General features: G+C 43.8%; 1 protein-coding gene across 1 annotated transcript in view; it reads left to right on the plus strand.

The window, feature by feature from the left end:
- The window catches only part of PROM1 (prominin 1), a 101,223-nt gene that overhangs the window by 24,810 nt on the left and 54,144 nt on the right, over positions 1–22,269 (plus strand). The window contains 2 exon segments of the mRNA NM_001314109.1: positions 11,792–11,847; positions 20,454–20,659. Of these exon segments, the coding sequence (NP_001301038.1) occupies positions 11,792–11,847; positions 20,454–20,659 (262 nt within the window).

Raw genomic sequence — 22,269 nt, forward strand, 5'->3', positions numbered from 1 at the left:
CTTTTCGAGATCTCTAGTGACAAACAGTACATGCTACGATGCTGTAAAAATGGCCCCAGATCATATATCCTACACAACATACGGTAAAATCTGATATACATTTACAGGAACTAGAATTTTTAACTCCATAGTGTTAAGAACTGTGGGTTTTTTAAATGTTATTTTTTTGGGAAGAAAGGGCTAGAAGAATGTCAACAAAAATACTTTAAGCATTTTTCAATAGTCTTTTAAAAATTCAAGTGAAGGGCAGCTGGGTGGCTCAGTGGTTGAGCATCTGCCTTCAGCTCAGGGTATGATCCCGGGTTCTGGGGATTGAGTCCCGCATCAGGCTCCCTGTGGGGAGCCTGCTTCTGTCTCTGCCTCTCTCTGTGTGTCTCTTGTGAATAAATAAATAAAATCTTTAAAAAATAAATAAATAAAAAAGTAAAAATAAAAATTCAAGTGAGTTCAAAAAACCTACAAAAATTTTCTCCTTTGCTCTGCCCCTCTATCCCTGGTTGGGGAGAGGCCATTGTCAACAGCTGAGCCTATTGTCACCTGATGGAAGAAAATGGGGCTTCGCTGATTTCACATTCTCCCAGGAGTGCATGTGAGATTATGAGGACCACCCCCCCACCCAGTGCACAGCAAAACATGTGATGCACATCGCATTCCTTTCAAAGATTCTTGAGGCAAACTTTGCCCCAACAAACAGCAGAGACAAAGACTGCAAATGGAATTACACTTTCCAGGAATGTCTCGGGGAAGGAAATGAACTGAATACCTTGGGAACTGACAGATATTTTGACTCTGTTTCCTGCTCCCCTCCCTGGATTCACCGGTGGTGGCAGTCCAGCTGCCAGTCCAGCCCAGCTCCGGAGGCCCCTTCCCAGGTCCCGCCCAGCACGAAGGAGGCCAGGGGGCCCTGGGCCTTTACCCACACGCAGCTTTGTCAAGTACCCCAGGCTCCAGGAGACACCAGAAATTTCCCTTGGCCTGTGCAACCTGAGCTCCTGCTTCCTCTAAAGGAGTTTGAGGTGATTTAAGGGCAAGGCTGCCCAGTAACAGGCTTGGCCACATGCTATGGGTAAGATAAAACCCCACTGCACGATCAGTGTGAACACATGGCAGGGAGGAAGCTGCAAGGGCCAGACTGGTCCCAGATGTTTTTGCAAGAATAGCTTCCCGGGCAGCATTTTCCCCACACTCTGTTCTCAGAGTGAGTTGGTGCCATCATTAATTCGAGTACAAGCCCATGTGTGTCCTTCAGGGAGAGGCTGCTCCAGTCAATTAAAGGAGAACCACTCAGAGTCATGTGTTGACAGCTGTAACGAAGGAAAAAGCACAGCAAGGGTGTTCACATTGTATTTTAAATAAAGGAAAGGAGGCTAGCCCTCCAGAATACTTGATTGTACACTCGGAGGCAGGGGGAATACATTTGATAGGTTCTAATAAACCCAGCTTGGCTTCTAATTTGTGAGGCATCAATCCCTGTATTAAAAACCAAACTAGAGTTTAGTTATGTTGCTAGAGGATTTGAACGGTATAATGAAGTGCTCCATGCGATTGGAAAGTACAGGATGGTTACTGCATGAAGTGGTTGTTAAAATGCATATCCCTAGAGCACTGAATTCAGACAGGCTCCTGGCAGACATTCCAGAAAGAAATGTGCTCAACCGAGGGAATCTGATGAACAATAAGACCAGAAGAACTTGCATTGTTTGGGTCCCCAAAATCACTTCTTTGGGCTCAGCCTTACCCACATCAGCCACAGGAAAACATGACCTAAGAACTGGGCAGACTGTGTTCATCCCAGTGTCAAAGGATAACAAACACATTTAGCCATCAGGACTTCGCAAAGGTAGGCTTGCTAAGTATGCTCTTCAGAGAAGCAACATTTAACCTTGCAAGTGACAAACAAATTTGGGTCTGCTCTTTTCTTCTTTCCTTTTTCTTTTCTTTTTTTTTTTCTTTTTTCTTTTTAGAGAGAGAGAGCATGTACGAGCAGTGGAAAGGGCAGAGGGAGAGAGAGAGAGAATCTTAAGCAGGCTCCACACCCAGCACGGAGCCCTCTGTGGGACTCAATCCCATGACCCTGATCATGACCTTAGCCAAAATCAAGAGTCAGGGGCTCAACAGACTGAGCCACCCAGGAGCCCCAGTTCTGATATTTTTGATGGAAATCTTTTTCAAGTGGCATTTATTCACCTGTCTTGTAGTTTGGCACACACCAAATGTAAATCAATTTGGGGGCTGGTTAAGGATCATCATTCAAGATCAGTTGTCCTCAGAGACTGCATGAGATCCCTGCCCTTGCACTAACTGGGCCCTGATTGCAGTCTTCTGGTTGTCTGGGGGCATAGGTTGTCAGTAATGGCCATTAGTGATGGTGAGTCTACCTGCTTTGTAACAGGGCTGCTAGGATACATTCTGTTCCAGTAAACCTGCAGGGTGTGACCATTCTATGGCTAACGTGGCTGGCTTGGGCAGAGCTATGGTTAGTCTTCTGGTCAACTTGGCTGGGCTATAGTCCCCAGTGATTTAATGAAACACCAATCTATGTGTTGCCATAAAAGCATTTTATAGGTGTGGTTAACACCTACAGTAAGTTGGGTTTAAGTGAAGGAGATTACCCTCAATAATGTGGGTGGGCCTCCCCCAATCAGCTGAAAGGTCTTACGAGCAAAAACTGAGATTTCCCCAAGAGGAAGGAATTCTGCTTCAACACGTAGCATTAACTCTTGCTTGAGTTTCCAGCCGACTCTAAAGATTTCAAACTGTCTAGCCCCAACAATTCCTTAAAATCAACTCCCCTTTCTCTCCATCTCTGTCTCTTCTCTCATCGGTGCTGTTTCTTTGGAGAGCTCTGATACAGGCAATCGTTTGCAGTATTTGGGGATTGTGGGGTGGGAGGGGGGGAGTGTGTAGTTGGAAAAAAGCCTACTCCTCCTTTCCCCCATTTCAATCACTGAAGATTCAAATTAACCAGGTCCCCCCATATCTTGAGTCAGAGATCACCAAGTGCTTTCTCAAGAGGACCTATGCTATAGGTGGTGTCACTTTGTGAGGCAATGACCCCTTCTCATGTACCCTAAATGTGCAGTGCTGAGATGGGGTGGATGGCAAGAGTCTACCTTGAAATAAGGGAGGAGCTTTCTTTTACCATAGTCAGTCCTAACTCACCTCCATTCTAGCGAAGATGACTCATGATCAAAAATGAACCTTGGCTTCGCATCAAATGATAGGCAACAAACATGTACCTGTATCCCTTAAGTTAAAATATCTAAGGCATGATTATTCTTCTTTTTCTCTTTTGACTAATCTATCAGCTATCAGAACTGATTGCGTCTACTATGCTGATTTAACGTAGATTTAAACATTTTTCATGCAATAAATTGGCGCCTTAAACACTTTTCTTTTATTTATTTATTTATTTTTTAATTTTAATTTTTTATTTATGATAGGCACACAGTGAGAGAGAGAGGCAGAGACATAGGCAGAGGGAGAAGCAGGCTCCATGCACTGGAAGCCCGACATGGGATTCGATCCCGGGTCCCCAGGATCATGCCCTGGGCCAAATGCAGGCGCCAAACCACTGCGCCACCCAGGGATCCCAACACTTTTCTTGATAAAGGGTGAATTGAGTCAAATTATCAAGTAACCAGAAATTTTCCATTTTGTTCCCATTGAAATATTTCCGTGTCAAGAGAAGAAATAGATTTTCATTTATCGGAAATGTGAATCAGGAAGTTCTAAAGCACAAAAACAAAACCCAGGAAGCTTAGCCCAGGGAGAGAAGAAAGATCAACCACAATGAATTTCCTGTCTGTAGTCTAAGACCCCTTCATGTGGGAGCTCTGGAGAAAGTGCAAAGGCCACATAAAAACCACATAGAGGTTTACATTTTTACCAACTAACTTTGCATCTTGATGAAAATCTGCATTCTGCTCCAGAAAGAGCAACCTACCCTAGGGAGCTCGTGCTCTCAACCCATCTGAACAGCCATTTAGTGCCTGTAACTCTTGGAGATGACCCTAAGATCTTAAGCCAACGTAGTTTTAACTCCTTTTTGATACAAACTTCCCAGGATAACACTGTAACCTGAGAGCATTTTCCTTAGATATTTTGGCAGTAGAGATGCCTGAATCAGCATGTTTTAAACATGTGTTTTGTAGGTTAGGAAAATTCAGTTGGTAGTGAAACTGTTGAAAGGCTTATGGAAATTTAAGCCAGGACTATGGACATTTTCCAGAGCTTCATAGATCAACAAATGAGAAGCAGGCAGGAAGATGCTGTACCTGAATTACATTGTACTGAATTTTGTAGTGGTATTTCTGAGTTTGAATACCTTTTTAGGGATCCCTGGGTAGCTCAGCGGTTTAGCATCTGTCTTTGGCTCAGGGTGTGATCCTGGAGTCCCGGGGTCGAGTCCCACTTGGGGCTCCCTGCATGGAGCCTGCTTCTCCCTCTGCCTGTGTCTCTGCCTCTCTCTCTCCTTCTGTGTCTCTCATGAAAAAATAAAATCTTTTAAAAAAATACCTTTTTATGCATTCTCTTTTATGGATACAGAAATCTCAACCTTTTAATGAAGATGTCTTTTAAAATCTCTGTTTACATTAGTGCCAACCTAATGGCTTCAGCAAATGTCATTCTGTTGTGTTAGGTGTATGTGTGCCTGCTCCTGAGGAAAACAAGTTAACCTTTGTTTGGTCAAAGCTGGCAGGACCGTCTACAGGTAGAGGATGCTGCTGCACAAAAATGTAGGGAGTCTTGATTGGCTAAGTCTTTTTTAAAGGGTGACTGGCATCATTTGCTATAACAAATAAGTCCAAGTTTCAGTGAAAAATGTTCTCTGTCTTGGCTCAGTCTAATGTAGAAGCGATGGAATGGCGATGTGCAGGGACTCTGGCTCCCTCCATTTAATGGTCCTTCCATCCCTGTGGGCTTCAGGATTCTTCACTGGGTCTTCCATATTTGGCTGGAAGTTGGAGAAAGAGGGCGAGCACACAGGCCCTTGTGGGAGGTTTCAGAGGCAGGCCTGGAAGTGTTGTGCATACACACCTGCCCACATTCCCTTGGCCAGAATTCAAGTCCTATGTCCCATCCAAGTGCATGGGCTCCGGGGAATGTAGCCAAGCAGTGGACCAAAGAAAATGAGGTGACAATCTGCCAAACATTCACATTCTGTGTCCCCACAAGCTGAAGGACTGGAAAAGGCAGAGCAGGAAGTGTGCAGTACCAGAGTGGAAGTGGAAGACGCTCATGTTTCCGTGTTAGTATATCACATACCCAGCACTGCACTGAATATTTCTCTTAGGGCAGAGAGCCTCTTGCTCTTCCATCCCTTGCACAATGCCAGCACATCCAGGAAGGTAACACTTTGAACTGTCAAGGTTTGGGTTTTATCTGTACTTGTCAGGCATTCCACTTGGTTTGCCTACCTGCCCCTTGTCCCCTCAGGAATTTGGTCTGGAGTGGGAGAGGGCGCACGTTGTCAAATGGATGTTTAAGAGCCTGTGGAAAGTCTTCTGTGTCTAGAAAGAAAGGATTAAAGTTTTCATTAATATTTAATTTTTGAAAGCTATGCATTCACAAACCTAGCTGTTGTAAGTTTCTAAGTTGAACTTGAATATCACTTTTATTACTTTTAGTAATACTTTTAAAAGCTAATACTTTTAGTAGTAACCTGGGTAATCTTTCATTTTGATAGTGTTGATTTAATGCACAAAATAACAGATTAAGTCATTCTTAATAAAGAGACATCCCCCCCCCCCCCAACACATGGGTTTAAGACAGTGCCACCGGAGGTCAAAGAGGGACACTGTGGTGTCTCTTCAGGGAACACTTAACACTGTTTATGCTCTTAGTTAATCACATTTCCAAGCAAACACTTTAAGCGCCTGAGAGAGCTTACTTTGTGTGCGTGTGTGTTTAATTTTTATTAATAAGCATTCTGAGTGCCAATACATTTAACTTGACATTTTGGAAAAAAAAAAAAAAGGATTCACTCTCTAAGCTTTGTTCATAAAGAAAAACCTGTTCTGTACGTCTTAATCTCTAATTTTGATGCTTAACACCATAATGCTTCTAAGGTTATCATTTCATTTTTGGCTTCATTTTAACAGTTCTGTCTTGTTGCATCTAGTTAAAGAGACTAGAAAACATCAGGTAGAGAAACGCAAAAAGACTAATTAAAATAACATGAATATAAAACTTTACTAAACTTTTTAAAAAGCATTTAAAATAGGACAGGCTAAAATTAGAATACTTTTGGCAGAAAAATTACCATCTACAAACCAGATAACATTCCATAAAAATATTTTCTCAAGAACCGCATTATAAATAATATCATTTTACATAGATTAAGAATTGGGGCACCCAGGTGGCTCAGTCGGTTGAGCACCCAACTCTTGGACTCTTGGTTCTGGCTCAGTTCATCATCCTAGGCTGCTGAGTGAGCCCTGCCTCTGGCTCTATGCTCAGCAGGAAGTCTGCTTATCCCTATTCCTGCCCCTCTGCTCCTCCCTCCCCATCCCCATGCACATACACTCTTTCTTTCAAATAAATTTTTAAAATCTTTTAAAAAAGGAATAACTTGCAATATACTAAATGTTTATTTATATAAAAATCTCTTTTATGACATAAAAATTTCTTTCTTAAAAAATCTTTCAAATGTAATTTAGCACTTTGGGACGGTTCTGCTCCCAGTAAATGACAGGAACACGCTTTAAAGATGTTAGGTAGCACATCTTTTAACTAGAGATCTAACCAGGTAAATCTTGTCAAACAGATAAAAGCAAAATCTTTGCAAGATCACTTAAGTTCGTCACAAATCTGATGAATCAACTGCCAACAGCAGGGGTTTTGTTGTTGTTTTTAAGTTGTTTACCCATTTTCCAAGAGTGGAATCTCATTTTGCCCAGCTCGGCCCAGAATCTACATACGTATTAAGAGAAGCCAGTTAGGATCCGAAATATCTTAGTCAAAGATGAGTTTTGACTAACATAGGGAAGATGGATTTTTTAATGTATAGATCCTATTTTTAAAATATTTTCTTGCTGAGTGGCTTCAGACATCAAAAAATCCATAGAGAAATTATTCCCACATAGCAAAAAACTCACAACCAACCAACCAAATAAAACCAACGTACTTTCTAAGTTGGTGGCATAACACAAGAGCTCAGACCAATGCTTCTACATTCCTTAATTTCGATCAATATATGAAATTTAAAATTAAGTCCCAAGCAAGACGGCATTGTACCGTCTAAGAGTTGAATGCAGAGAAGCTGATAGTCACCATCATTGTGGAAAGACCCACAGAGCCCCTTCATGAGACCAGATACTGAGAAACAGTCTTCTACCATGAAATGAACTTCCTTATCCACTGGCTTCCATATTTCCCTCCCACGGCTATATCTGAAGTGGCGACTGTTAACTTGTGGAAAGAGCATGGCATTGGTGTAGGGGAAAATGAATGGCCACTTGGAAAAGCTGGCCAGAAAGCTCCCCAAGTTCAGGGCAGGATGACTCTTTCCCTGGTCTCTGGGAGTTGTCTGGCCCATGCTAAGTGCCTGCCAGGCTCTGTCAGAGCAGACCTCCCCCCTTCATTTCAGGAAGGACGGGACAGGGGGGCACTGTTGTCCACACCAAGATCTCATGGATGGCAGGATAACACTGTGGTCATGCAAATGCTAATGGCTACCTTGCTCACTAGGCAATACCAGCAACTAATCACAGACTTCTGGAATCCCATCTGATCTGCAGAAACAAAGCAACAATTTTTTTTTGATAGTGTCATGTTTCTGCAGCTTCAATACCACAAACAGTTCTGAGACCCCGGAACTTTCTAGGGATGCAGATGATCCAGAGGTCAAGATAGTCTCCACTGGAAGCCTTTAATGAGCTGGCCAGGAAGACAGAGACAGACACAAAGGATTGTAGTGCAGCAGAGCCACCAAGCAGGGGTGGCGGGAGCTTGAGGAGCAGAATTGGGACCCTGCATCTTCCATATGCTTTCTGAGATGGACTGTACTTGGTTCCGAGTTCTCACCAGCAATGAACGTGTTAGAACTGACATAAGAGTTTCCTAGTGTGGGGCTTCATGAGTTCCCACAGGAGATGTGAGCAGCAGCATTAATACCAGGGCTTTACAAATACAGATACTGGGCTGCGTACTACAGGCATTTCCCATGATCATTACCTGGATTAAGAGCCACTTAGGGAAGGCGAAGGGAAAATGGATACTGTGGATGCTCATTTTGTGTTCTCATGACACTGGGGTACACTGGGAGGAAGGGGGAGATAAAAAGACAAGCCCTGGTGCTTTGGGTAAAATGGAATCGCTCCAAGGTAGATGACCTGCAGCTTCTAACCCTGTTCTGTCCAGTACAGAGGCCACGGCCATGGGTGGCCACTGAGCACTTGAATGGTAGCTAATCTGAACTAAATGTACCGAAGCACATCTACACCAGACTCTCAACACTTTGTGTGAAAAGAAGACTAGCTCATTAATATTTTTATATTGATTGCATAGAAAAGGGAAAACATATTGCATGTATCTGGACTAAGTACAACATATTATTAAAATTAATTTAAAATAATCACCTGTTTCTTTTCACTTCTTAAATGTGGCTACTAGGAAATTTGAAATTACTCGCATGGCTTGCAATATACTTCTAGGCAGTGCCGCTCAAAACGAGAGGGAGGGAGACCATCCCTGCTCCAAAACCTCTGGTGGGTTTTTGGCCCTCACAGCAAGGATCTGCATTGGCAGAGGGACAGGGCCAGTAGGCAGACAAAGGACAGGGGTCAGCTGTCAGTAAGGAGTGTCGTTTGGAGTAGCTGGGACCATTCCTCGACACCTGGGACCACCAGGATCCCGGGAACCGGAGAGAGTCCTCCCGCGAACCGAGGGGAGTGTCTGTCTGACATTGGAAGACTGTCACTGTCTCACGGTGGCTGTGGCCAACACATGATCCATATGTGTCATATTTGCTTGCCTACACATAGCTCCGTTAGGGAAGCACCTGCTACATGTGTTATTGATAGAACCTGTTAAAGTGTCGTGAGAACGATGTGGTTAAACCCCACGTCTGTCAACCCCACGGATACAAATTTTGCAGAATTCTAATTTTTGCTTCAGTGCTCTAATTTTATCACTGGCAACAAGTCCCATCAGTCGCTTTCTTGAAGTTGCAGGCTTGGCTTCCTCCCTTTTAGAGAAAATGTCTACGAGATACTTAAGTCCAAATAACCATGGTTTGTCTTTCTTTCCAGTGCAAACGATGCTCTGTGAGACACCTGGTGAATTTAGCTCCCACCTCAAAATGACTGCCCCGTGCTCCTTCTGGGGACAGCTGGTCACCAGGGTGCGCAGCAGAAGCGCCTTGGGTAGACTTCTGCTTCCTCACACAGGATAATAAAAAGATGGTCACTCACTGGTTGAGATTTAATAAAATCATGATTTTGTAATGCTTCATCAGGTTTATTCTGAAGTGTCACTGGGTTTTCTGTCTCTTTCTATCTCTGTCAAATTAATTGAATCATTTAAAAAAAATTATCAGGGCTGCTTGGGTGGCTCAGTGGATGAGCCTCTGCCTTCAGCTCAGGGTGTGATCCAGGGGTCCTGGGATCAAGTGCCACATCAGGCTCCCCGCAGGGCCTGCTTCTCCCTCTGCCTGTGTCTCTGCCTCTTTCTGTGTGTCTCATGAATAAATAAATAAAATCTTTTAAAAATAAGTAAATAAACAATTATTGGTAGACCCTTATATCCAATGAAATCTAGAACAGAAGCCTAATCTATAAAACAGACCGAAGAGGGGCACCTGGGTGGTTCAGTCGGTTTAATCGCCAACTCTTGATTTCAGTTTAAGTCATGATCTCAGGGTCCTAGGATCCAGTCCCCCTGAGTTGGGTTTTGCACCTTTCAGGCAGTCTGCTTCAGGATTCTCTCTCCCTCTGCCCTCATCCCCATGTATGTACTCTCTCTCTCTCTCTCTTTGTATCTAAAATAAGTAAATAAATCTTAAAAAACAGGGCAGCCCTGGTGGCTCAGTGGTTTAGCGCCGCCTTCGGTCAAGGGCCTAATCCTGGGGACTCCAGAGCAAGTCCCCCATCGGGCTCCCTGCATGGAGCCTGCTCCTCCCTCTGCCTCTCTCTCTCTCTCTCTCTCTCTGTGTCTCTCATGAATAAATAAATAAAATCTAAAAAAATAAAAATAACAAACAAACCAAACGACTAGTTCAAGGTGGGAGATCTGTGGGGCTGGGCAGCCGCAGGCTCCTCCTGTCCTTGGGTCTCCCTGATGTCCCTTGGAGGAATAACCAGGGTTCCTAGTACCCTGGGGTTAAGGTAGGTATCCCAAACCTACCATTTGATCCCTGCTCCTGCAGCACACTGTTTAAAGATCTGCTCCATCTAGTGTGCTCTGTGCAGGTGAGAAGTTGTTTTTCAGAAAGCCTTGTGAGGAGGTGGCTTGCTTTGATTTCTGGCATTTAAATCTGAACTTCTTACTTTATGAAAGGATTCACAGTAGGGTTTCCTTTGCCCCCCACCCCCACCCCCTTGGACTACACTTTAGAAGTGATCTGTATGGAATGCAGCTATAGCATTCCAGAAGCTCGTTGCTGGGGTCAGTTACAGTGTGGAGCATGGGAAGGATCCTGGGCCTTGGCCTGGCCCCCTCACACAGCAGAGATTTTAGACAAGTTATTCTCTCTGTCTGGGCATCAGTTACATCATATCATTACTAGATTGGTGCATTAGAATAAGAGGCGAATGGTAACCTCTGTAGGAATTTGAAAGGAATTTGAAACGAACATGCAGGGGAAGAAAATTCCATTTTGCATATTATTTCACATTTTCATGCACTGCTTGCAGATGGGAAGAAAAGGATGTTTCATGTTAAGAACTGCTGGATTAAGTTAATTGTAAGATTCCTTTTATTTGTAAACTATTATGTAAATGTGGAATGATTAAAGAATAAATTGCATTTGTGGTTCCAAAAATTAAGAGTGAGCAATTTCAGTGTATTATTTTATCCATAATTATTAATGATGTGTATGCTAGTTAAGTATTAAGGTATCTTGTGAGAGATTGAAAACTCTTAAAAATAGCAACCCTCCCAGCACCTGGGTGACTCAGTGTGTTAAGCATCTTTAAGCATCTGCCTTCGGCTCAGGTCATGATCCCAGGGTCTTGGGATTGAGCCCCACGTTGAGCTCCCTGCTCAGCAGGGGAGACTAGTTCCCCTCTCTTCCCTGCTCATGCTCTCTCTCCCTATCTCTATCACTATCTCTGTCTCTCTCTCAAATAAATAAATAAAAGCTTTTAAAAAAATGGCAACCTTCTAATTCTAGCAAAATAGTAAGTCAAAAATACCTGTCTTCCATTCTTTGCTTCTGGTTTGAGCCTCATTAGCTCAATTATTTACCTACATTAAGAAACAGGAATAAAATTGGGGTGCCTAGGTTGTTCAGTTGGTTGAACATCTGGCTCTTAATTTTGACTCAGGTCATGATCTCAGGGTCCTGGGATGGAGACCCTGCATCAGGCTCCCCACTCAGTGGGGAATCTGCTAGAGGATTCTCTTCCTGTCTCTCCCTCTGCTGCTCCCCCTGCTTATGTGTGAGCACTCTCTTCTCTCTCTAAAACAAATATGTCTTTAAAAAAGGAAATAGGAATAAAATTATAAGAATATTACATAGAGGTACAGTAATTTGTGAGTATATATAGACTTCATTTCCTAAATACGGATTTTGTGTTTTTACTGGAAAAGTAATCTTGCTATTCTTTTGTGGCTTTTCCCCCCCCAGATATTTTAAGAAAAATTCTACAAAAGAAGTTTGACTTCTCAACTGATTATGATAAGGTAATTTTTATTGATATCTTTGTTATTAAAATAAGTATATACAAGATTTTGGCTGACTTGGAAGTAAATCTTTAAACAATCAGTTAATCTGTGAGGTTTGTAATTTTTTTTTTGACTAAGAACTTTTATGGAATATTGAAGCACCTTAAAAATCCCATTTGAACAACAGCAGAAATTCAAGCTGTGTGTTATTTTAAAACAGAAACTTCTTTAAGGGAAGTATTATGGTATTTCTTTTAGCTAAGGGAGAACTCTCTAAGAAGAATTGTTTGAACGCTTGTAGAAACAGGGATATATACTTTGTTTTAAAAGATAGTTTGTTAAAAAAACAGCTTCACATTTGAAGTGTGCAGTTGCCCCCACTAGAGATAAGGAAAATAGCCCTTGTCAGGAGGTGAAGAGCCAGATGGCAGAGACAGTACCTAATTGTTTAAGGAAGAAGAAGGAGAAAAAGGAAATAGGTAGATTTATAAATAACATGCAGAGGAATGTAGATGGAAGTAATTAAATCTAATTGAAGCTCTTCCATAAGGCGGTGATTTGGGGGCTTGTTGTAAAAAGGATAATAAGCAGGGCTGGAGCAGGTGGGGAGGTGGCATCGCTGGCATCCCAGGCTTTGGGGCCCAAGTAAACCACCAGGACAAGGTGTGAAAGAGTGGAGTGGAAGGAGAGGTGAGCTGGGACCCTGAACGCTCGCTGATATGAGTGGACGGTATTTTCAGAAAGTATTGAAGGACCTTGTGCGTCAGGACCTCTACTTACTACCCCAGCACTGCTCTGCCCATTCATTCCGTTTGCTCTAGGATCGACTACCTAAATGGAGGAGTGTATTATTTTGATTTTGGTTGACCACGAGTGTGGGTTGCCAGTGAAATAAACAGACAGATGTTTGTTGCACTGAATGTCAGGGTAATAATAATATAATAAAATACTTGAATCTGTTTGTCAGGCTTTTGGTCCTACAGGGTCAGGCACTTTGCTCTCTCCTTCCCTGGCACGAAGGTGACTCTCAAAACAATAAAAGCAGGCATATGGTGGACATTCTCTAATGGCCAGCCACAGCAAACGTGAACAACAGTATCCCCAGTGGGTGTGGGGGGCATCGTAGGGGGAGGGTGCAGTGAACTCCTGTCCAGCGAATGGGTACCTCAGATACCATGCTTACCATGCCCTTTATTCTCAATTTGCAATAAAATGATACTCGAGAGCAAACAAACACAGAAGTCAAAGAGGAAAGCCTTATCTAAAAACTATTTATGTGTATAAAAGATGATGAGCCAGTTTCTCCCTGGTGCTAATAGCCTTCCCTAGTACCCTAGCTATGAAAACATTTTCATTATTAAATGCCACTGGCTTCATATATCTCCCAAACATGATTGCCCATGTCTGCCTGTGGAGCGACTGTTGCTTTTATACTGATATTGAAAATTAGTGTGCCATTAGCAGCCTGGCCTGAATGCCAACTAGTTACACCAAGGAATGGGTGGAGGTTGTGCTTCACCTGGTCCCGGCCTTGGAGGATGGGATCCTGAGACCCTGAGGTGACTCTCAGCAGTCCAACAGGTATGAGCTGGAATTGGGCTGCCACCATGCATGGCAGGATTTTTAGCTGGGCAAGTCCTTTATGGTGGGCTCAGTATCAGATTTAGAGCACCTGTAAAATTTGCCATCTCCCTAGAGCTTGATTTTCTCTCCAACTTAGGTGCCTTTGCAAATGAGCAAAAACCACTGGTATGGGGGTAAAGTGGAAAAAAGACAGATCTGAGCCCTCACGAATGACCTCAATTCTCTCCTACATGTGGAACTGGGTCGCATTTTCCACCACTGTCCAGGAAAGAGGGTTTTGGTTAGTCTAAGACACTGGAGAGAAGCCAAGCACTTGGGAGGGGAGCTCTCGGGTTGCTTCTAGTCTGCTGTATATTGGGCATGTTGGGTTAGAGTCCTCCCAAGCAGACCCAGAGTTGAGGACTCATTGGTCTGGGAGGTGCAGGGAAGGCAGGCTGGGAAGTGGAGAGATAATACTAGGGAGTGTGTGGCATGAGGCCATCTGGCACGAGGGGTGACGGAAGTGTCATCCTGTAGAATTGCTGGGGAAACGGTGCAAAGTCCTAGTGTCTGAGTTAGCCCATGGGCAGGGTGAGGGAGCTGAGATCTCTAGACACCCAGACGGAGGGGCACAGGGTAAGGGCCATGTGGGCATGGGGAAAAGTGTTAATCCCTAAGCACTCTTGATCTTCTACAGTTCCAGAAAAGGCCTTCACACTCTTACTGGCGTAGAGTGAGAAATGCCAGTAAGCTAGAAGTTCGAGGAGGCACAGGGAGGTGCTTGAGGCCTGAGGAGTATGGGGGTGTATCAACAGGACCCTCTTCACTGCCCAGTGCCCACCGCCCCCACACTGGCTGTCTAATCCACACGGTCACACAAGTCAGGTCCGACCAGGCAAGTGTCCCTGGGGGGCAGCTTTTCAGCTTTCTGTGTCCTGTGCTCATCATTTTCTTTTCTGGTGAACCCCCAGGTGGTGGTGGAGCTGGGCTGCTGAGTCGGTGGCCTTCTAGCAGGGTGCTCTCTTAGCGAACTCTCTTCACAAGGAGGTTTGGAAGCATCCAGCAGACCTCTGGTTCCAAGGTCTGGACCTGGCTTTGGAAGGAAAATAGGACTGCCTTTTGCAGAACTGCCTCCTTTTTACACTTCAGCTGAAAGTTCAAAGTAATACTTTAAGATCCTTAGATCCTTGGCCACTTCTTCTTGACATTTTTTTTTATACTTCTCCTTTTGGTTCTTTTGTGTTCCTTTTATCCTTGTTTACCCTCCCCCCCGGGAGGCTGATGAGGAACAATGCACTGGGACAGGAACAAACACGGGAAAGTATGGCCTTCACTCTGCCAACGTTCTGTTGGGGGAAGGGAGGTTGTGGGAGAAGATATAGACGTGGATGTTGGGGGTTGGTTGTGCCTCGGAGTCACATAGTTGAAGCCTGGCAGACATGGAGGTCCAGGAGGGGAATAGGATTTGGAAATAAGGAGCCACGAGGAGAGCCGAGGACCAGGCAGGTGAAGCTATGGAAATCCAAGCAATGGCTGTAATAATCCCAGGTTCCTAGTGTGTCTGTAGCATGTGCTATGGGGTGGGTGTCCTTGTTCATGATTTTGCAAGTATTAAGCCATTTGGTCCTCGTTGGAATAGTGTATCTTCACCGGTGGTGTTAGTCTCTACTACATGGACAATTTGTCCATTCAGTTTGCTCAGCGTGTGCCAAGCCCCACACTCCAGTACAAAACTGAGCCATGCAGAGCATCTGAGGTGTGTTCCTCGGGATCAGAGTTTGGGTGATCCCTCTCCAATCCTCCAGCTGACTGATAAACCGAGGGAGACAGCATACCATCCTCCCAGCTCACCTGGATTTACTGCAGAGAGAGCCTCTCAGCCTGGCTTGTCAAGTGGTGGCTCCTCCATTAAATAAAAGGACATGATTCCTGTCTTCAAAGAATGCATAGTTTGGGACAGTTTAGGTAGATGGTTTACAATCACTTCCACCAGCAATCCCTAGGTACCACCCGCTCTCTAGAAATCTTCCCAGGGGACAGCTCTCCCCGCAACCCCCCCACCACCTCCATCTTTTCATTTTGTGCATCCTTATCCATAGGAATGGCCAGCTTCTTTGTGATGACCTCCTGGGTTCATTTCCTTGTGGTCATGGTCCCTCGCCACTCCAGCCTCTTGGTCATCTCCCCTTCCTCATTCAAGTTATCCCACCATTATTACCTTTCCCTTTCTTGAAGCTTCCCCTGGGGGCAGGTGCTGGGCCTGGGCGTCCTCCCTGCTGCCTCTCATGACCTCACCAGTGCTAACAGTCACTGGCTATCAATTTGGCACTTAGGAAATGGCAGGTCATCATTCCAGGTGGGTCTGTGGTATTTGGAACCCATTCTGTGTGTCTGCAAAAGGTAAGTGAATGAGTTCCTTGTTTCCTGCCCTCCAGGGGGAATGTGGCATGCTGCCTGTAAGAGCACACTGTCCTTTCCAACTAAGGGAAGTACCTTCTAGGACTCTCCAAAGCATGTAGAGAACAAGGAGTGCCAGGCAGTCGGTGACTGATCATTGCCTGAGGCATGTTGGAGCTGAGGGATGAGAATCATGCTAACATGTTTTGATTATTATTTCTGGTGATAAGGATGACTAATTGAGCATTACTCTGGGAAACCCTGGTCTAAGCACTCCACATGTATTAACTCAACATACATTAAATAGTTTACGTGAAGCACTTAGAATAGAATAAGACAAAAAATGTGTTGCTTCTCACTGTTTTCTCTTGTTCTCTTTGCAAAAACCACATAAAATAGGGTCTCTGCTTACCCCATTCTGTCAGTAAAGTAACAAAAACTCAGAGTAGCATTGGCAACAAGGCCTAGGCCTGTCCCCAGAGATTCTGATGTAGTTGGTCAGGGCTGGCCGATTATTGATATTTGTCAAAAGGTCCCTGGGTGACAATAATGGGTAATTAATTGGAGGGGAATCCCAGACACAAAGTGGCACAGCCAGATTCACACTGCTGCATTGCATGATAATAACTTGATACCTGTGTGACACCAGCATGAACAGGGGAAAGGAAAAGATGCACCCAGCTTCACTAGGCAGGGGAGTTATTGGTACCCCATCAAATATATCAGACCAGACCGACCCCTCCATGTGAAAATGAAACACAAAAGAATCAGCTGATTATTGTAGTTTACAGGTGGCTCTGGCCTGGCCTCAGCCCATCACGATCAGCCCTTAGAGCTGACAGCAGGTTTCCCGAACCCACCTGATCATAGTCTTGAAACCGAGCTTTGTTTAAAGACAGATTCCTGGTTTTACCCAAATCTCCTGATCCCCACTCTAGGGGAGGAGATGGAACCAGTCTTTTTAACATGTCCTGTGAGGTGCTTATGGTAGTAAGTTTGGGAGGCAACAAGCCCGTAGAGCCCACACCCAAGAGGGGAGTCCAGGGTCATTCAAGATGCCCCATGTGATCCTGTGGACATGTACATCTGAGCTGCCCACCCCAATATTTTGGATGCCTCAACTTAAAAATTAGTAATATCACAGGCATCGTTCTTTCGCGTCTTTGAAAATCTGCCATGTAAAGCTATTGTTTCCGAACTTTTAGATTTTCCAGAGTTTCAAAAAAGTAATCCAGGAAATGACTGAGAGTTATCCAATTTCATTTTGCCACACAAGGATATTTAAAACCCATCATAGCAGCAGTATTAACTCTGTCCCCTTTCATATACATATCACCTCCCTCTCTCCACAAAAGGATAAAATGAGCAAATTTCACTTCATGGGAAACTCATTGTGTCTTCATTTTCCTAATTCTCTGGGGGACGGTCCAGCCCTGTCTCTGGACCACCATTGAGGGAACTCCCTCAGTTCATCAGTTTATCTGATTCCAGTTGGGCACCTGTTGCATGCCAGGTCCCGGAGTGAGCACTTGGGAGAGAATGGTGAGCATGACGTCACAGTTCTCACTCTCCCGGAGTGAACAACACAGCTCTGGCAGTGCTCCCGTGGGAGCCAGTCCTTCCATGCAGGACTGGTGTGGCCTCCAAGGCAGCATGAAGCAGGCCTGAAAGCAAACCCAGACTCGATTATCAAGACAGATTCTCAGGAGGATGCAACATCCAGACAGACTTGAGTTTCATGAACCGAGGAGTGAAGGGAATAATGTTCTGGGCGAGGAGGCAGCACCAGTGAGCCGGAGGGAGGAAGGGGGAGCGTGAAGCTTCTTCCTAGGAAGAGAATGGTGGGCATGAAGAAGAACAGAACATGAAGCCAGGATTAAGTAACAAGACGACTGCATTAAGAGGTTTGAATGAAACATGGTGGGAATCCATGGAATGCTGTTGAGCAAGAGAATGATGCCATCAGATTCTCAGTTTAGAAAGGACACTTTGGAAAATGTTGCATTTGGTTGGGGCTTTAGGCAGCTACTGATCTTCTATTGTGTGAAGACCACATGGTTAGTGTGTAAAGCATGTACAACTTTCCCTCTAATTTCCTCCCCTGTCCACAATTGATTAGCATATTGATAAGAACCTTTCAAGAAATCTGAATATAAAGTTCAGATGTAGATTCCAGACCCGACTCTGCCTAAAGGCTGTTTCTGTAATAAGCACTCAAGTTTTCTGTTCCTGTCTTGTGTGGATCCACCTCTCACTTGATTTTCTCTGTATGGAATATTAATGTTCTCAGTTGTGGTTAATCGCTCATGTCACTTTTTCTGTTTTCTTGATGCATGCTTGCCTCTGCCTCACTCTCTTCAACTCCTCAACTGCTTTGACTTCCACAGCCAGAAAATGTTGTCTTGACTCTGAAGGTAAAGTCTTTGTTTGCTGTTTCTTGTTTTGCTCTGTCTAAAGCCAGCGAGTAATGAGATGCTTCTGCCAGAACTTTCTGTTCTTCACTGTCTCTCCATTGTGATGGTTTTTTCAATGGTTTGCTTCATTTTTTGTATATGGAATCATCATTAAATCTTCTCTTTCGGTTTTAGTACCTCACCAAAGAATAGCGACCCATCTCAGCAAATTTCAATCTTGATCTTCTCCTCAACACAATCCACGAAGCTCTCTGGAGATCCTTGTGTATCAGAAAACTATTTAGGCCCTTGCCAGACTTCAGCCCAGAAGGGAACGCTTGATGTGACATGTCCTGTTCCTGAAACTTTTTGACATAATATTGAGTCAGTAGCATTGCAAAGGTTTTATATAAAGCGTGAAATTTGTACTTGGAGCTAAACATAGTACAATTAAAACTGCAAAACACCTTCCCTTCTGGGTTTGGGTTCAGTGTCTCCTGGGATTCAGAAAGGATTTTAAACCCCTTGAAAAGTAAATAATTTAGAACATTTGCTGGGAAATAATAGGGAAATAGAGAAGAGTTTGGGGTGTCTGAGGCTGGTTTCTCAACTGGCCAATGATGTGGGTCCTCAGGGGTGGGTTACACGCACCAGCAGGTAATGACTCTGTGGCCATGGGGTGCGACTTAGTTTAAGCAGGAGCGTGAACTTGATGAATGCAGCAAAATTCAACCACTTTTTTCTTTTTTAGCATTTTATCCTTAACATCAAAGGAGATAATATTCAAGTGCCATGTACACCTCAATACTCTGAAGCATTTGTCCACAGAGTTAACTAATATCGATTGAATATTTGCTGTGTGCTGGGCACTTGACTGGTTGTTTTCACATTAAATCATTTAATTATCTGACCCTCACTATTTATGACAGTAATGCTAATTCTGGTGTAGGAAACCAGAAGCCCCCTGGAATTTAAGGCAGGGCTTCTGACTTCTGGTTCAGTACTAAGAACCAGTACTTAGTACTTAGTACTAAGTACTATCGCATTCACTCCTTCAAACAGCAGTTGTGTTGTGTTTACTCTGCTCAGCGCGGCTTCAGAATCTGTTGCTAGCTAGCTGGTCCATTAGTTGCAAACAGCCAATCTGTAATTGTCATTCATTAAAAATGTCCTGCTTTATGAGAATTTAAGTAACTGTACATGTGAATTGGAATAAACTCAAGTTTTGTCATCTGGTTGCATCAATTTTTTTATCCCAGAATGCAGCCAGCAGTGATTATGAAAATATATTTAGGTACATGGTTATATCTAGAAGTCATGCTAGTCCCTAGGCACATAGGACTATCTGAGACACAGGCTGCCCAGCCCAGCCTCACAGGCACAGCATGGCAGGTACCACTTATTAAGGTGTCTTCTCTGGCCCACATACTTTACTTGGCTATTATCATTAATCACACATCATCTGCAATATCCTCAATGACTTTACAAGGTATGTATTATTATTCCCAGTATATGAATGGGAAACAAAGCAAGTGGCCTCTGATTAACATGTCTGACTCAGAAAGTCTAAGCCTTTTATCTCGATTTAGATATATTCCAGATTCATTTGTAACTAGGAATTTGTCATTAATTGATCCAATCCAAAGTGCTTTGAATCCTTAATAGCTTATATTGGTCCTGTCTTTCTGGTGAAAAGTGCCCCGATATGTAGATTATTCATAGAGCAAATACTTCTACCAAAATTTGTTACACCATTTAAAAACAAACCCAATTGACCTTGGGATTTAAATTAAGCCATTTGCAACTTGACCATGCATTTGGACATTTTACTGTGAGTTGAAAGAAGATAGTAACTGGTTGGTTACATATTCCGATAATTCACATCTGCTTCCTCTGTTTCAAGAAGGAGCATCAAGAGACTCCAGGGTGGCCTGGTCCTTTAAGAGCCTCACTCTTGATATCAGCTGAGGTCATGTTCTCAAGGTCATGAGGTGGAGCCCTGCATCGGGCTCCATGCACTAGGTGTGAAACCAGCTTAAGATTCTCTCTCTCTCCCTCTCCCCCTGCCCCTGTCCTTCCCTCTAAAGAAAAAAAGAAAAGAGAGAGCATCAAGATGGAAACACACACACACACACACACACACACACACACACATTAAGATTCAACTCATGATGGCAAATAGGTTAAAACAAATGAAACATGCAAGCTATGGAATGTGCTACTTGGTATTTTGTGTTACAGTATATGCTGTTTCTTTTGTTTGACTTGCAGATTATCTACTATGAAATCGGGATTATTATTTGTGCTGTCCTGGGGCTGCTCTTTGTGATTCTGATGCCGCTGGTGGGATTTTGCTTTGGTCTGTGTCGTTGCTGTAACAAATGTGGTGGAGAAATGCATCAGCGACAGAAGAAAAATGGGGCCTTCCTGAGGAAATACTTTACAGTCTCCCTCCTGGTGATTTGTATATTCATAAGGCAAGTAGAATCTGGGAGGATAGCTGATTTGTGTTTGGGGTGGGTGAGGAATGTCCCATGTGGTAGCTGTTAAACCCAGGAGTTGAAAGCAAAATAACAACAACAACAGCACACTCATAAAACAGAAAACAAAAAATGCATGTCCAGGATGGTTCAAACACAATGTCACTATGCACAGAAGTTAGTGTTGTAATCAGGCTGCCCTAATTTACATGCCAAGCCAACTCTTCGGTATTTTTTTTTTCATCGTGAAGACAAGCTGATAAATCTTGGCCTGCAAAAAGTATTTACCTCCCAGAACAGCAGCGCCTTCCTTAAATAGCTGTTTGGAGACAGGCGGCCTGCAGAAGGCAGAGCATTTGCTAGTTGATTTGTACATTCAAAGGGATCTTGAAAGATAGGTATAGTCCCTGAATTGGGGAATGTGAGAATACTGTAGAATAGAATTAACTTTCTAATAATAAACTCAGCCTTCTTGGATTTGCAGTGACGCTGCTACCCTCTCCCAAAGCCTAGAACACGCTTCATGATTTAGAATGTTTCTTCTGCAATTCCTTCTGCTGCCATGAGCTTTCCAACAGACTGACCAATCGGAAGTACACTGCCTTTAGGACAGTAACATTTTAGGGGCGCCTGGGTGACGCAGTCCACTAAGTGTCCAACTCTCGGTTTCCGCTCAGGTGGTGATCTCAGGGTTGTGAGATCGAGCCCCACATCCGGCTCTGCACTCAGTGCAGTGTCTGCTTAGGAGCCTCTGTCTCTCCCTCTCCCCCTCCACCACTGATCCCCTTGGTTGGGTTATTTGGTCATCATTTCACATCTCATCATTCATGCAGCCAATGAAATGTCCTGACATTTAGCAACAGAAATAAGGTGCCCACAATGTGAATAATGCTAGGCCGCCAAGGACACACAGAGACAGTGAGGACAGGAAGTCAGCCTCCCCCTCGCTGTTTTCTCCAAGCACTGCATCTGCTCGGTAGCTATAAGTAGGATATTTCAGGTTTTGCTAAATAACCAATGGAAGGGAATTTAAGCAGAATTCAGAATTAAACATAAATTGAACAAAATTAAACAAACAATTGAAGCTGGCCAACCAGCTGAAGCGTTAGCTGGAAATCCAAGAAGTTCTTGCAGTATGACCATTAGCAGGGTCTTGATAGGACCCATGCTTTGGGGTGATCATTCATCGGAACACAATACACCTTTTGGACGGGACCGGGCAGCTCTAGACATGATAATAGGAAACAGTCCCCAGGAGAGACAAATTGAGAGAAGTAGGCCCTGGGACAAAAATGAAAAAGGAGAGAGACACAAATACTTGGTTATATTTGCATAGAGCATATGTGGCAGGCTTGCCACCTGGCAACAGTGGTTGCCTCTAGGAAGGAAATTTGCTGGTTGTGGAGGGTAGGAAGGAAATCAACTTCTCATTGCAGGCAGACTTGTTGTCTTTTTTGAATTATCTCCGTATAGGAGATACGCTCAGGTGTTACTTACTGAACTAATTGCACCAAAAATTAAACTTAACCAAAAAAATCTCCACAAAGAGCAAAAACGCCAGTGCATTACCACTGATTCCGGGGCATTTTTTTTGGAACAAAGATATA

Source organism: Canis lupus, chromosome 3 (assembly GCF_011100685.1).
Source record: "Canis lupus familiaris isolate Mischka breed German Shepherd chromosome 3, alternate assembly UU_Cfam_GSD_1.0, whole genome shotgun sequence".
Taxonomy (NCBI): domain Eukaryota; kingdom Metazoa; phylum Chordata; class Mammalia; order Carnivora; family Canidae; genus Canis; species Canis lupus.